We start from the raw sequence: 15,439 nt of genomic DNA, 5'->3' as shown, positions 1-15,439 counted from the left end.
AAAGTTGTTGAATAAGACTGGGCCCAAGACAGAACCCTGTGGCACCCCACTAGTCACTCTTCTCCAGGATGAAGAGGAATCATTGATGAGCACCCTTTGGGTTCGGTCAGTCAGCCAGTTACAAATCCACTGAGTGGTAGCATAGTCAAGACCGCATTTTACCAGCTTCTATACAAGAATATCATGGGGCACCTTGTCAAATGCCTTGCTGAAATCAAGGTAGGCTACATCCACTGCGTTCCCTTCATCTACCAGGCTTGTAATTCTGTCAAAAAACGAGATCAGGTTAGTCTGACATGACTTATTTTTCAGAAATCCATGCTGACTATTGGTGATCACAGCATTCCTTTCTAGGTGCTCACAGACTGTTTGCTTAATGATCTGCTCCAGAATCTTCCCTGGTATTGATGTCAGACTGACTGGGCGGTAATTATTTGGGTCCTCTCTTTTCCCCTTTTTGAAAATAGGGACAACATTTGCCCTCCTCCAGTCTGCCGGGACTTCGCCTGTTCTCCAGGAATTCTCTTTTTTTTTTTTTTTAAATGATTTTTATTAAAATTTCAATAAAAGATTAAACAGAAAAACATAGAAAAGAAATACACAAATACACAATACATAATAAAAAAAACAGAGAAAACAACAAACAAACAAAAAGAAAAGAAACAGAACAGTTAAAAAACAATATCACCTTTTCATTTCTGTTTTTGAATTTACTTATTTTCTGGACCTCCTCATACCTCCCTCTTTTGTATTCCAGTCCGAATTGTTTGTCCAGCAATTTCTTTTCCACTTTTTTAATCCTAATCTTTAATCTTAATGTAATATAGCATTAAAATTTTACCTCTTAAATACCATATTTCCATTTCCTTAAACTTCTTTAATCCTAATCTTTAATCTTAGTCTATCTATAACTTTATCCTGTACAGCTGGAAACCACTTATTTTCAATCCAACATCACTCTAACATTCTTTAATTTTGCAGTGTTTCTGTAGATAATCTTTGAATTTCTTCCAATCTTCCTCCACCGACTGTTCTCCCTGGTCACGGATTCTGCCAGTCATTTCCGCCAATTCCATATAGTCCATCAGTTTCATCTGCCATTCCTCCAGCGTGGGAAGTTCTTGTGTCTTCCAATACTTTGCGATGAGTATTCTTGCTGCTGTTGTTGCATACATAAAGAAAGTTCTATCCTTTTTTATCACCGTTTGGCCGACCATGCCCAGGAGAAAGGCCTCTGGTTTCTTGGGGAAGGTATATTTAAATACCTTTTTTAATTCATTATATATCATAGAATCATAGAATCACCTTCCATGTTTCTGTCTCATTGGTATTGCCTGAAGTTGTGCTTTTACTATCTCCCTCTTAACAAACTCCCAGCCATCATGAACTCCCTTTCCTTTTAGTATTACTGTCCATGGGATCTCACCCAGCACTTCCCTAAGTTTTATGAAGTCGGCTTTCTTAAAGTCAAGAAATTGAGTCCTAGTATGCTTGGCTGCTCCTTTCCGCTGTATAGTAAACTTCAGAAGAGCATGATCACTCGCGCCTAATGATCCTTCCACTTCTACCCCACTGACCAGGTCATCAACATTGGTTAGGACCAGATCTAAAATGGCTGTTTCTCTTGTTGCTTCTCCCACTTTCTGGACAATGAAGTTGTCTGCAAGGCCAGTGAGGAATCTGTTTGACCTTATGCTCTTGGCTGAGTTTGACATCCAACAAATATCCGGGTAATTGAAGTCCCCCATTACTACTATCTCCCTTCCTTTGGCATGCTTGGCCATCTGTTCCAGGAAGGCATCATCTATGTCCTCCGTTTGGCTCGGGGATCTATAGTAAACTCCCACAATGAGGTCTCTGTTATTCTTCTCTCCCTTAATTTTGACCCAAATGCTCTCACTTTGGCTTTGAGGTTCTAAATCTTGGATCTCTTCACAGGTATACACATCCCTGACATATAACGCCACTCCTCCTCCTTTCTTGTCTGGTCTGTTTCTCTGAAATAGATTATATCCCTCCATTATTACATTCCAATCGTGGGACTTATCCCACCAGGTTTCAGTGATGCCTATTATGTCATATTTAGTTTGCTGTACCTCAAAGTGGTTCTAACCCTAACCCAAGCGCCCCCTGCTCACCTGGCTGTTACACCTGAAAGTTGGGTGTGAGCTGGGCCGGAAGCAAGCTGCAGGCAGAAGCTGAGCACAGAGCCAAGGTTGTGACTATGGAAGGACGAGCCCCTCCCTCTTAGGGATAGGTGGCAATAAGCCCTATATATCATAAAGGCACCAGAGTCTCTCCTGTCCCTCACTCCCAGGAAACCCAGCCATGGGCAAGCACTGCAACCCCATGAATCCCACAGCTTGCAGGTTGGGTGGCGATGACTGAAAAGCCGTGCAAAGGGGGAGAAATGTCCTCGCCTGGTGCTGAAGGCCCCTCTTGTCATCCCCAGAGGCCCCTTTTCCTGGCTGTGCTCTGCCAGGCCTGAAGAGGGCTGTTCTGAGGTGGTCCTCACCCATCCCCTTTGTGTCTCTTGCAGGCAGGCAGATGCCCAGCAGCCCAGCCCAGCAGGAGGACCATTCCTGGGCCCGCGCCCTCCGCCGCCGCCTGGCTACCCAGATCCAGGAGGCTGGGCATGCGGAGCCCAAGGATGTGGATGCGCTTGTGGCAGAGCTGACCGCCGTCTTCCGCACGGTCCTGGAGAGAAGCAGTCGCCGGGCCTGGCTGCGCCTGATGGAGGCGCTGCGGCTGATCGCCCCCTTCCAGCAGCTGCTGTCGAGGCGGGCAGAGCTGGCCCCCTACCTGGAGGGCCTCTATTTCCAGTTCCGCAGCAGCCAGGCCATGGTTTCTGACCTAGATATTCTGGGGTCCATCTGGCGGGCCTTCCCCACGGACTGTGCTGTGTTGTGGGCTGACCCACGAGAATTTTGCCCCCGAGAGCCTAAGGAAATAGCCAAGCAGCTGCCCTCCAGCAGAGAGCCAGTCTTTCTGGGCCAGTCCTGCCCTTTTGCGATGGAATGGGTAGCGGCTGGGGCCTCTGGCATGCTGCAGCCAGATCCCGTGTCCCTCCAGGAGCTGCAGAGATGTGTGGGGCAAGTTGGCAGGGAGGTGGCTCAAGAGGAGACCCCCCGACCTGGCAGCCTTGGCCTCATGCCTCTAACTCTAGCTGCAGATGTGCCAACAGAATTCCCCTGTGCTGTTCCAAGCCGGACTGCAGGGTAAGGCCTCCCCAAGCCAGCTTGGCTCACCCCGGGGCGTTTCTCCTGACAAATGTCACACAGACGATTCTTTCCAATTTTGATGCAGGCCCTCCCTAGAGCCACGCAAAGAAAGCCCAGGACCGCCCACAGTGCCCAAGAGGAGAGCTGGGGCAGCAGGAGACAGAGGAGGAGAGATGGTGACGAGTCTTGAGGCAGCTGAGCTCTTTGCAAGGAAGCGCCATTTGGGGAAAATAAGTTTCATTTACTTCAACGTTGCCCAGAACCGGCACTTCAGGTACCCCTGTTTTCTTGCCCTGGCTGCCAATCCCATCATGCAAGTGGGTCCCCCTCCCTCCCTCCTTTGCTGGGGGGGAGCGGGAAAGGAGGTGAATTCTGCTCTGTCTGCTCAGCCCTGTCTTGCCGCCTCTCCCCAGGGTCTTCTCAGAGGCCTCTCCCAGCTTTGGTCCCCCTAGAGTCTGTAGACTTGAGTCCAGAACCTGAATCATAGATCATAGAGACTCTTGAGGACCATCGAGTCCTGCAGTGCAGGAAGATGCAGCTGTCCCATGCAGGGACTGGACCAGCAACCTTGGCATTCCATGCTCTTCTGGCTGTGATTCAACACTTGCCTGGGCAGTCTCACTGATGGGCACAGCACTTTGTAGCGCTGCATAAGGTTGGGGGGAAAGGTTGTAGCTTGGGGGGGGGACACATACGTTGCATGCAGATGGTCCCAGGAAAGCCCCTTGTCAGCGTTGACAGAGCTGAACTCGATAGACCCGTGGTCTGGCTTGACAAATAAGGCAGCTTCCTGAGTTTCTGTCTCTTCCTTGAGCTTCCAGGAAAAGCCTGACAGCAGAGAGGGCAGGACGGAGCGAAGGGGGCGAGGATGCCCTGCTTTGCTTCTCTGGGGGTTGGTGAAGGGCCTCCCTTGGAGACTCCTGCAACTGTCTCCCCCCTTTTTTGCAGGCCTTATGACCTGGTGGCTGTTCCCAAGCGTCTGGTCAACCCTCAGCACTACATTTTCTCCCCTTTTGGGGTGCTGCATGTGCACCCTGAAGAAGGGTCGGAGGCCTTTTCCCTGGGCGATTTGCACCGGCAGGCCGTGCTGTGGCAGCTGTTGCAGTACATCCCCTTCTTCCGGCTTTTCTTGGTCCGCAAAGCCTTTGTCCGGTAAGGGGGGGGGGCGAGGAAGTGCCAGGCCAAAGTGATGCGGGTGTTGTCCTCCTGCGTTGTGTGGTGGGTCTGGGTTGCTGCCGCCGCAAGAGAGCAAAGGCAGAGAGCGGCTTCCTCAGTCTCAGCGACACGTTTCTCTCTCTCATTTGATCATGCTTTTAATATTCTGTTGGGAGCCGCCCAGAGTGGCTGGGGAAACCCAGCCAGATGGGCGGGGTATAAATTATTATTATTATTATTATTATTATTATTATTATTATTATTATCTCCCCACCCCCCGCCAGTTGGTTCGTCAATGTCAAGCACTTGCATTACCTGAAGTGCCGGGAGAAGCTGAGCTTGCAGCTCCTCCACTCGGTGCCCCACTTTGGACTTGCTCTTCTTCACATCTCCAGGTGAGACATGGGGGTGGGGAGGCCCTGGAGTGGGGACCCGCTCCCCCTTTGGGGGCCTCTGCTGCTCCTTGGCCCCGGCAGGCAGCTGTTCCGTGTCCTTCCTTTGCAGGCTGCTGCTGCAGCTGCACTCCATCCACTGGCTGCCAAGAAGCAGAGTCAAGTGCTATACCTTCTCCGATCTCAAGCGCGCCCTGGCCCAGGAGAACAGAAATGCCCAAGGATTGCTCAGCAAATTCCTCCAGCTCTGCTCCTCTGTCTTGCAGTGGGTGAGCACCAGCAGCATCCCTCGGCTGTGCGGGAGCCGGGAGCCCACGCTCCCTCTGGCAAAGGCTGGGGCAAAATCCCCAGGGCTGCTGGGAGATGCTTCCCATCCCAGGCTGCGAATTTCCCTGCTAATTTCCAGACGTCTCCTGAAGATCTTGTTATGCCAACAGGTCTATTCAGTCACTTAAACTTTTACAAGTTGAGCCAGTTGTTTTTTATATTTCCCCCTGTAGCTTTAATGGTTTTTTGTTTCATTGTCATTTTATATTTTGTTATACACCACCTTGATGTCCTGTTTATTCATTTATGTTGCCCTTCATCTGAAGATCACAGGGCGCTTCGCAACATAACAATACAAAATGAGAACACAATGTGCATAGTAAAACAAAAACATCTTCTGATGTTCTTGTTTCTGGGCACATTTGCTGTTTTTACCCAGCAAAGCCCATGAGGGTTTGGGCCCCTGGCATCCCTTCCATGACGTTCTTGAGAGTGACACTGCTAGTGACACCCGGGTTCAAGACTGCCCGTTCCCCAGTGCCAGTGACTTGGGCCACCCTGCTTCATGCAGGGAATGGCTGGGCTCCTGCAAGGGGCCCTTTGAAAACGTGCGGTCAGGCAGACTCCTGTTGGCAGGCAGCCGTGGGGATCTGTCTGCATGTATCTTCTGCAGATAGGTCTGCCTGTCTGGGCCCAGGGGAGGTGCCTGGCTGGCGGCTGCTGCACCCAGCCTGCGGTGGCGTCATTGCTGCATGCCTTGCTCTGGCAGGTCCGGGACGACACATACAGGATGGTCCGTGGGCTGCAGCAGCAGGTGCAGAGCTACAAGCTGTACATCACCAAGGCTTCCCTGTACAAGCAGCGCATCGACTTTGAGAAGTTGCAGCACCGCCTTCAGATCGCCGAACACTGGCTGCAGAGGCTGGGCTTCCTGGCCCTGCTGGTGAACCTCCTCCTCTGCCAGAACCTGGTCTCTGCAATGCAAGAGGAAGTCAGAGCCTTTATCTATGACACCATGAAGGTCCCGTAGCCCAGGGATACCTGCTCGGGGGGGGGGGGGCAGAGTCTGTTGTGGTTTTCAGCTTCTGCTCCAGCAGGGGATTCAGGGTCGGCCTCCAGAGTCTGGCTCAGTTCTTTGCTTGTGGAGCAGACAGGATGCCCTGCCTTACTGAGGTTATTAATACTGTGCATTTGGAAATGATAACAATAACAACAACAACACTTTATTAGTTATACCCCGCCCATCTGCCCAGGCCTTCCCAGCCACTCTGGGCGGCTTCCAACAGAATATTAAAAACACAATAAAACATCAAACATTAAAAGCTTCCCTAAACAGGGCTGCCTTCAGATGTCAGAGAGCTGTTTATTTTCTTGACATCTGATGGGAGGGCGTTCCACAGGGCGGGTGCCACTACCGAGAAGGCCCTCTGCCTGGTTCCCTGTAACTTGGCTTCTCGCAGTAAGGGAACCGCCAGAAGGCCCTCGGAGCTGGACCTCAGTGTCTTGGCAGAATGATGAGGGTAGAGACGCTCCTTCAGGTCTACTGGGCCGAGGCTGTTTAGGGCTTTAAAAGTCAGCGCCAACACTTTGAATTGTGCTCGGAAACGGACTGGGAGCCAATGTAGGTCTTTCAAGACCGGTGTTATGTGGTCTCGGTGGCCACTCCCAGTCACCAATCTAGCTGCCGCATTCTGGATTAGTTGCAGTTTCCAGGTCACTTTCAAAGGTAGCCCCACGTAGAGAGTATTGCAGTAGTCCAAGCAGGAGATAACCAGAGCATGCACCACTCTGGCGAGACAGTCCGCGGGCAGGTAGAGTCTCAGCCTGCATACCAGATGGAGCTGGTAGACAGCTGCCCTGGACACAGAATTTACCTGCGCCTTCATGGACAGCTGTGACTCCCAGGCTGTGCACCTGGTCCTTCAGGGGCACAATTAGAATTATGGATATCTTCACCCAGAGCTGAAATCAAAGCTTTGCATCTCCCAAACAGGCTCTTTTTAGCCAGAGGCTATCTCCCGGAGAAAGACTTAGCACACCATTCTCTTCAGTGATTTCAGAACAAAAAGCTAACATACACAAAATGGATCCCTACAGATTAACAAACACATAGGGCTGTAATACAATCCTTTCTCACCTTGTGACAGAGCTAGCAGAGATGTATTCTCACTCATCATAAACTTGTTAGGCTCTCTGCAACTCTAGTTTAGCTGAATGGAAGTTTCCATACCATGCTACACAGTATACATATAGACACATACTGTACAGAGTTCTTTCACATTTCAGGGTACAATTAGTTACACTTAACATGTCTAGGGCGCCAGAAGCCTTTTCACCTGCCTCTTGGTGTCTCCCCGCAGGCCGATGGCATCAAGCGGAAAGCGGTCCTCCAGGTGCACCTGGTGTTTGGCGCTGACAGGCAGCTCATGCTCTTCCCCTCCCAAAAGGAGCTGGAGGACTGCCTGCTGGGGGCTGTGAATACGGTCTTGGAGTCCGTCCTGCAGGTGGGTCAGCTTCCTGGTCAAACACCACACAAGGAGGGTCCCTCCTCCATCTCCCTCCACCCCACAACTTCTTGGCTTCTTGTGCCTTGCACTTAACCACATTTCCATGCAGTAGGTGGCAGGGGCTGCCCAGAAGTGTTTGGGAAGGGGCTTTGCCCCACCAGCTGAGTAGACTTTCTGTTCCCTTCAGACGACCCGGGTCAAAAGTGAGGGGTCAGCGCCTCCGGAGAACCCTCAGAGCACTACAGCTGAAGCTGAGCACCATGCAGCCAAGCCGAGTGGTAAGCCAGGGAGAGGACGAGCCCCATCCCAGTGGGCCCTTGCCTGGCCTCCTTGGGCTCTCCTGGGGGCTGCTCAAGGGGTAGGGGTGGGGTGTTGGACTAGGCCTCTCCAGAAGTGACACCAAATCTATGCCAGCTCCTTCTTGCTCCATCCACATCCACACCATACCTTGAAAGCCCCCTTACACCACTTTCCCCCACCCTATGAATCCTGGGAACTGTAGTTTATGAAGGGTCTTGGGAACCAGCTCTGTGAGAGGTCCCAGCATGCTTAGTGAAGTACAGTTCCCAGTATTCCTGGAAGAAAAGCCACGACTGTTAAAGTGATCTAAGAGTGCTTTAAATGTATGGTGTGGATGTGAACCGTGAGCTTGCCGAGTCTTCTCCCCTTGTTTGGTGTATGTGCTCTGCTTTTGTGGTGCATTTGCCATCCTGTAGAGCTACAGATTTGAGGGGTGGGTCGTCGTCTTTTCCACCTTGGCCAGGTGACAGTGCTTGTTCTCCTCCCCTGCAGCTGCAGATGTGAGCAGTGGGAGCGCCATTCCTCAGCAGGCCTCCCTGGAGCCCCTCATTCAGCCCAAGCGGCTGTCGACAGCAGAGCTCTGCGGTGAGAAGCCCCAGCTGGTATATCAGATGGACGTGAAGGTATATGGTGGCCTGGAGGTCATTGGCCACCGGCTGAAGGGCATGTACCCCTTGCTGTCACGGGAGCAACTGGAGAAGGACCTGAGGTCAGACCGCATCATCCAGGAGGCTACGGAGGAGCTGCGTGCCCTGCTCATGGTGAGCGCCCCCTGGAAGTGTGGGCTGAGCTGGGGCTGGGGCTGCTTCCAGGCTTGACAGCCGCCTGCTCTGGTTCTGCCTGGCATAGGGAGCTGTAGCAGCCGGGTTTGGGGCAGGGGCTTGGATTGCTTTGTCTAGGGACTTACCCAGCGCCAGTGAATTTGGACAAAACTGGGGCCCATTCTTTGGTGAGCTGAGCAGGACCTCCTCGGCAACAGTATAGCAAAGGGACAAGAGCAGGCCCTGTTCTCCAGAGCTGTCTCTTTCCGTGTTGCACTCTGTTCCTTTTGCCTCAGGTGCCATGCAGACTCCATCCTAGTAGAGAAGGATCTGGGACATACAGAGGACCATTATCCAGCCAATGCGTGATAGCAACTCAGAGAGTGCAAAAACTACTTGGGGGAAGAGAGAAACACTGCAAATGCAATGTAGAATTGTAGAGAGGGATTCTAGATGAGGGCCATCTAGTCCAACCCCCTGCCATGCAGGAATCTCAATGACAGCCATCCAACCTCTGCTAAAAAAAACTTCCAAAGAAGGAGAGTCTGCAACCTCCCGAGGGAGCCTGTTCCTCTGCCAAACAGCTTGGAAGTTCTTTCTGATGTTTAGTCAGAATCCTCTTTCTTGTACTTCAGTCCATTGGTTTGGGTCCTACTATCCAGAGCAGGAGAAAGCATGGAGTGCTTGGTCTTAGAAGAGAGAACAAAGTGGGGCACACTGGTCTCTACAGACACACTCTATAGGAAGGACAAGGAAAGGTTCCCCCGAGAGGTAACCGTCTCAAACAGGGCATGGAGTCCAGCAAGTTCGAAATCCCCAAAGGGGCAGAGTGCTCCACAGAGTGCTTCCATAGGCAAGCAGACAATAAGGAATGTAAAAAAAATAACCTTGAGACACATTATTGCTAAAATCATAAAGACCCAAAACATTTATCTCTTTTTTGCACCCCCTGACCAGAACTCCTGGGAGGTGGGAGCAGGTTGGCTTCCTCCTGAACCATGGGGTGTGGGGAGAGCCAGGCCCCGACATCTGCAGGGGAAGTGGGGAGAGCTGCAGAGCATGTGCAGGGTTCCTTTCTGGCAGCCCTGACTCGTGGGTCAGAGGGCTGGGGCCAGGTCCAGCATGGCAAAGGCCTCAGCTGAGTACTGCCCCTTTCCCCACCCACAGATGGCCCTGACCGAGACGGAACTGCTGTGCCGACAGTACACCTGGCTGGGCGAGATCTACAACTTTGTGCACAGCTGGAGCCCTAGCCAGCTGGAAAGCATGAAGAGCTGGCCGGCCGAGGAGTATGTGAACCGCATCCTCAAGCTGCGCACGTGGGTGGCCCAGGTCCAGAAGGTGCCCCGTGTGGTCATCACACACAACCTCCTTCTCTTAGTGGACTGCAGCGGCATTCATCAGGACCTCCGTATGTGCCGGGGAGGGGTGGGAGCAAGGGGCCATGCTGGAGTTCCCGCTCCACTGGGGGGGGGGCATTTTCCAGCCTGCTCTGTCCTTGCAGTGCCTCTGCTGGCCTCCATCAATGAGGACATCCTGTCCTTGCTGCTGAGCGAGACTGCGCAGCGGAGCGAGAAGCTAATTGCTGAGCTGTCTGGCGTCCTGCAACTCTACATGAATGTTGGCACCGACATCTTCACCATTGCCAAGTGCTCCCAGAAGGTAGGATTCCTCCCCCTCCCCACCTGGCAGGCAGGGAGGCAGAAAGGCCCTTGCCATAGCTAGTATTCATGGTCATCTGGGAATCTTCAGCTCACGCCTTCAGTTAATGTGCAGATTCACTGTTCCCATGTTATACCTTGCCTGCACATCTCCAGGTTGTATGTAAAAAGAAAAGATTCCTCTTGCTTGCCTAGCCTAGTTGGGGCCCAGACCACTCCTTGCCAATAGATAAGCCCTGCATTGCAATCCTATTATTAGTAGTAGTAGTAGTAGTAGTAGTAGTAGTAGTAGCAGCAGCAGCAGCAGCAGTATACCACCCTTCATCTGAAGATTTCAGGGTGGTTCACAGCATAAAAATACAGAATAAAAACACAAAGTGAATAGTAGTAGCAGTAGTAGTAGTAATAATAATAATAATAATAATAATAATAATAATAATAAAAACAATGGTCCTAAAGGATCTTTTCTGGCTCCCAGCATGTTTCTGAGCACAATTCACAATTCAAGAGCCCCAAATGTTGTAAGAGAGAATTCTCTGCTCAGAACCTCTGAAGCCTTGAGACTGCTCCTGTGAGCCTGGGGTGGGACTAACAGGGAAAGTAGCTCTTGTATCTTTCCAGGAAGCTTTTGCTACATGGAGACACCTGCAAGAAGGAGGCTGCTTGTGGGGGGTCTGGCTGGAGAAAGGAGGGGGCTCGGGCCCCTTGCTGTGACACGTTCTTCCATGGGTGGCTTCAAGGTTGGGTCCCCCTTAGCAGTCTGAGTTGCCAGGGAGCCCTGTCCAATACATGAGGAGGGATCCAGGGGTGATGGCCAGGAAGCAGAGTTCTGCGTCTTGTTTCCACCTCTCTGTTTCCACCCTCCCATTTTTCTGCTGCCAGCTTTGGATTCCAGGTTCTGCGTGCTCCTGCCTGGAAAACCAATGTTGTGTAAGGAGCCTGGGCATTCTAATCACATCTGCAGAGGACAGGGCTGAGGGTTGGGGTGGATTCCCAACCTGGGGCAGACCCAGGTGCTGCGTGGTACAGCCAAGGCTTGTGGGCTAGTGATGCCCATCTGGGGCTCTCTGGGGCAGCAGCAACATCCCTGCTTGACGTGCTTCTTCCCGTGCAGCTGGAGCAGTACCAGGGGCAGATGGCAGAGCTGCAGGAATATGTTGACTACGTGCGAGCCCTCAATGAGGTCATCCAGCAATGCTTCCGCCCTCTTACGCCCAGCGAAGAGAGCCTGGAAAACTCGGTGAGAGACCCAGTTGCAGGGTGGACAGGGAAGGATTTTGGTGGTGAGTGGAAAAGAAAACCTTGGCAGGGCAAAGTGATGTGCCAAGCTGCTTCAGCATCACCTGATATTGGGCATCCTTCATCTTTCAATGATGTTCTTGCAAGGAACCTGGTAAAATGTGGGTTGAACGAGGTAACTGTTAGGGGGATTTGTAGCTGGTTGACTGACCAAACCCAAAGAATACTCCTTAATGGTGCCTCATCATCCTGGAAAAAAGTGACCAGGGGGGGGGCTGCAGGGTTCTGTCCTGGGCCCAATGTTGTTCAATGTCTTTATAAATGACTTGAATGAAGGAATTGAGAGGATGCTCATCAAATTTGTAGATGACACCAAACTTGAAGGGGTAGCTAATGCCGCAGAAGACAGAATCGGGATTCTGTCTTAACAGATTGGAGAACTGGGCCCAAACTAACAAAATGAGTTTCAATAGGGTCAAATGTAAGGTTCAGCATTTAAGCAGGAAGAACCAGATGTACAAATATAAGATGGGAGACACCTGACTTATTAGCAGTATATGTGAAAAGTATCTAGGGATCTTGATGGACCACAAGCTTAACAGTGTGATTCAGCAGCAAAAAAAGCTAATGCTATTCTAGGCTGCATTAACAGAAGTGTAGTGTCCAGAACAAGGGAAGTAATAGTCCCACTCTCTTCTGCCTTGGTCAGACCACACCTAAAATACTCTGTCCAGTTCTGGGTGCCACAATTTAAGAAGGATGTTGACAAGCTGGAATGTGCGCAGAAGAGGGCAACCAACAAGATCAAGGGTCTGGAAACAAAACTTTAGGAGGAACGGTTGAGGGAACTGGCTATATTTAACCTAGAAAAGAGGTGACTGAGAGGAGATATGATAGTCCTCTTCAACTATCTCATGAACTGTCACATGGAAGGTGAAGCAAGTTTATTTTCTCCTGCTCTGGATGGTAGGACCTGAACTAACGGATTCAAGTTATAAGAAAGGAGATTCCAAGTAAACACCAGGAAGAACTTTGTGACAGTAAGAGTTGTTTGACAGTGGAATGGACTCCCTCAGGAAAACACTCCTTGTAGGTTTTTAAGCAAATCTTGGATGGCCCTCTGTCATCAAATCCAGAATTGGATTCCACAGTCACCTACGGACACACCACTAAGACCATGTTCATGGAAGACAATCTTACTCAGCTATGAGTGATCGCCAAAGAAGAAGAAGACAAAAGCAAAACATTGCATAAGAGCCTGCTGGATTTGGCCAGTGGCTCATCTAGTCCAGCATCCTGTTCTCTCACTGGCCAACCAGACTTACTTCCTGCAAAAGTGAGTCCAGGCACTGGGCTCTGCTCTATGCCTTCCACTGCGAAGACAGATGCCAAGAATTCATTCAGCTTCTCTGCAATCTCCTTGTCCTCCTTTAGCACACCTTGGACTCCCCTGCCATTCAAGGGTCCCTAGATGGTCTCCTGCTACTAATGCATTTAAATAACTTTTTGTTGTTGGTCTTTATGATTTTAGCAATGTGCACCAACATTTTTAGCATCCCTTTTTGTCTGCTTGCCTTGCTTTTGCCAAGGTTTGTGTTCCCTTTCCTTTGGACAAGACTTCTGCTTCCCAAATAAAGCTTTCTTGCCTCCAATAGCTTCTTTGCTTATTTTTTTTTAAATTAATATTTATTAAAGTTTCAAAAAGAATAAAATCACATTAATAAACACAAAAATTTTAACAAAAACAGAGAAAAATACCCCATACAAAATACAAAGTACAGAATAGAAAAAAGTAAAAAAAGAAGAAAAGAAAAAGAAAAGAAAAGAAAAAACAGTTAAAAATAGTTCCGTCCTTTCATAACCTCTTTTAAATTTACTTGTTTCCCGGACTTCCTCATACCTCCCTCTTTTGTATTCCAATTCAGTTTGTAAACCCAGCAATTTCTTACCCTCCTTTTTAATTCCAGTCCTAAATCTTGATATATTATGCCATTAGATTTTTACCTATTTAAACCTATTTTTCCATTTCTCTTAGTCTTTTTAGTCCTAATCCTTAAACTTGATACATTTATAGCTTTAAAACCTGTTCAGCTAGAAGCCACTTAACTTCAATCCAACATCACTCTAACATTCATTGATTTTGCAGTATTTCTGTAAATAGTCTTTAAATTTCTTCCAATCTTCTTCCACCGACTCTTCTCCCTGGTCACGGATTCTGCCAGTCATTTCCGCCAATTCCATATAGTCCATCATTTTCATCTGCCATTCCTCCGGTGTGGGTAGCTCTTGTGTCTTCCAATACTTTGCGATAGGTATTCTTGCTGCTGTTGTAGCGTACATAAAGAAAGTTCTGTCCTTCTTTAACACCGATTGGTCGACTATGCCCAGAAGAAAGGCCTCTGGTTTCTTCAAGCAGGTATATTTAAATACCTTTTTTAATTCATTATAAATCATCTCCCAGAAAACCTTAATCCTTGGGCACGTCCACCAAAGGTGAAAGAATGTACCTTCAGTTTCTTTACATTTCCAACATTTATTATCGGGCAAATGGTAGGTCTTTGCAAGCTTGACTGGGGTTATGTACCACCTGTATATCATTTTCATAATATTCTCTCTTAGGGCATTACATGCCGTAAACTTCATACCTGTGGTCCATAACTGTTCCCAGTCAGCAAACATAATATTATGTCCAACATCTTGTGCCCATTTAATCATAGCAGATTTCACCGTTTCATCCTGAGTATTCCATTTCAGCAGCAAGTTATACATTCTTGACAAATTCTTAGTTTTGGGTTCTAACAATTCTGTTTCTAATTTTGATTTTTCCACCTGGAAGCCAATTTTCTTGTCCAAATTGTATGCCTCCATTATCTGATAATAATGAAGCCAGTCTCGCACTTTATTTTTTAGTTTTTCAAAACTCTGCAGTTTCAATCTATCTCCATCTTGTTCTAAAATTTCCCAATATTTCGGCCATTTGACCTCCATATTGAGCTTTTTCAAGGCTTTCGCTTCCATCGGTGACAGCCACCTTGGGGTTTTATTTTCCAATAAGTCCTTATATCTTATCCAAACATTAAACAAGGCTTTCCTGACAATATGATTTTTAAATGCTTTATGTGCTTTGACCTTATCATACCACAAATATGCATGCCATCCAAACTTTCTAGATCCAAAATGTCAGTGTTTTCAAGAAGCAGCCATTCTTTCAACCAGCAAAAGGCTGCTGATTCATAGTACAGTTTAAGGTCTGGCAGGGCAAATCCACCTCTTTCCTTTGCATCTGTTAGTATTTTAAATTTTATTCTGGGCTTCTTGCCCTGCCAGACAAATCTAGAAATATCTCTCTGCCACCTCTTGAAACAGTCCATTTTGTCCAGAATTTGCAGTGTTTGAAATAAAAACAACATTCTAGGCAATACATTCATTTTTACCGCAGCAATACGGCCCAGCAGTGAAAGCTTCAAGTTTGACCAAATTTCTAAGTCTTTTTTCACTTCACTTCTTGCTTATTAACCACACTGGTGTCCACTTGGCCCTCATGGTATGTTTCCTGATCCGATGTACGTATACACTCTTGCTGAACTTTTAGTATTGTGGTTTTAAACAACTCCCAAATGTTTTGAAGAGATTTGGCTCTCTTGGTTTTGCCTTTCAACTTCCTCTTTACCAATCCTCTCAATTTTGGGGAAGTTTATCTTATGAAGCCAAACACTGGATTTTCTTGGGAACTTGCCATTTACATTTATTATTATTATTATTAAATGAGCAATGCAGAGAAATAGAGGAAAACAATAGAATGGGAAAAACCAGAGATCTGTTCAAGAAAATTGGAGATATGAAAGGAACATTTCGTACAAAGATTACCATAATAAAGGACAAAAGTGGTAAGGACCTGACAGAAGCAGAAGACATCAAGAAGAGGTGGCAAGAATA

At 48.6% G+C, this 15,439-nt stretch overlaps 1 protein-coding gene across 1 annotated transcript in view; it reads left to right on the top strand.

Annotated features, from left to right (window-relative positions):
• DNHD1 (dynein heavy chain domain 1) overlaps positions 1 to 15,439 on the top strand; it is a gene marked incomplete at its 3' end in the record, with an annotated part of 48,193 nt that overhangs the window by 1,380 nt on the left and 31,374 nt on the right. Inside the window, exons 2-13 of the mRNA XM_081001687.1 lie at positions 2,540 to 3,218; positions 3,307 to 3,495; positions 4,170 to 4,373; positions 4,661 to 4,771; positions 4,881 to 5,037; positions 5,805 to 6,056; positions 7,396 to 7,539; positions 7,730 to 7,820; positions 8,335 to 8,603; positions 9,771 to 10,014; positions 10,108 to 10,265; positions 11,379 to 11,504. Of these exons, the coding sequence (XP_080857813.1) occupies positions 2,540 to 3,218; positions 3,307 to 3,495; positions 4,170 to 4,373; positions 4,661 to 4,771; positions 4,881 to 5,037; positions 5,805 to 6,056; positions 7,396 to 7,539; positions 7,730 to 7,820; positions 8,335 to 8,603; positions 9,771 to 10,014; positions 10,108 to 10,265; positions 11,379 to 11,504 (2,624 nt within the window). The remainder of the gene's footprint in view (positions 1 to 2,539; positions 3,219 to 3,306; positions 3,496 to 4,169; positions 4,374 to 4,660; positions 4,772 to 4,880; positions 5,038 to 5,804; positions 6,057 to 7,395; positions 7,540 to 7,729; positions 7,821 to 8,334; positions 8,604 to 9,770; positions 10,015 to 10,107; positions 10,266 to 11,378; positions 11,505 to 15,439) is intronic.

Source organism: Podarcis pityusensis, assembly GCF_964106645.2.
Source record: "Podarcis pityusensis genome assembly, chromosome: 4".
NCBI lineage: Eukaryota > Metazoa > Chordata > Lepidosauria > Squamata > Lacertidae > Podarcis > Podarcis pityusensis.
Note: the sequence above shows the minus strand (reverse complement) of the source record. Positions and strands in the feature narration are given on the sequence as shown.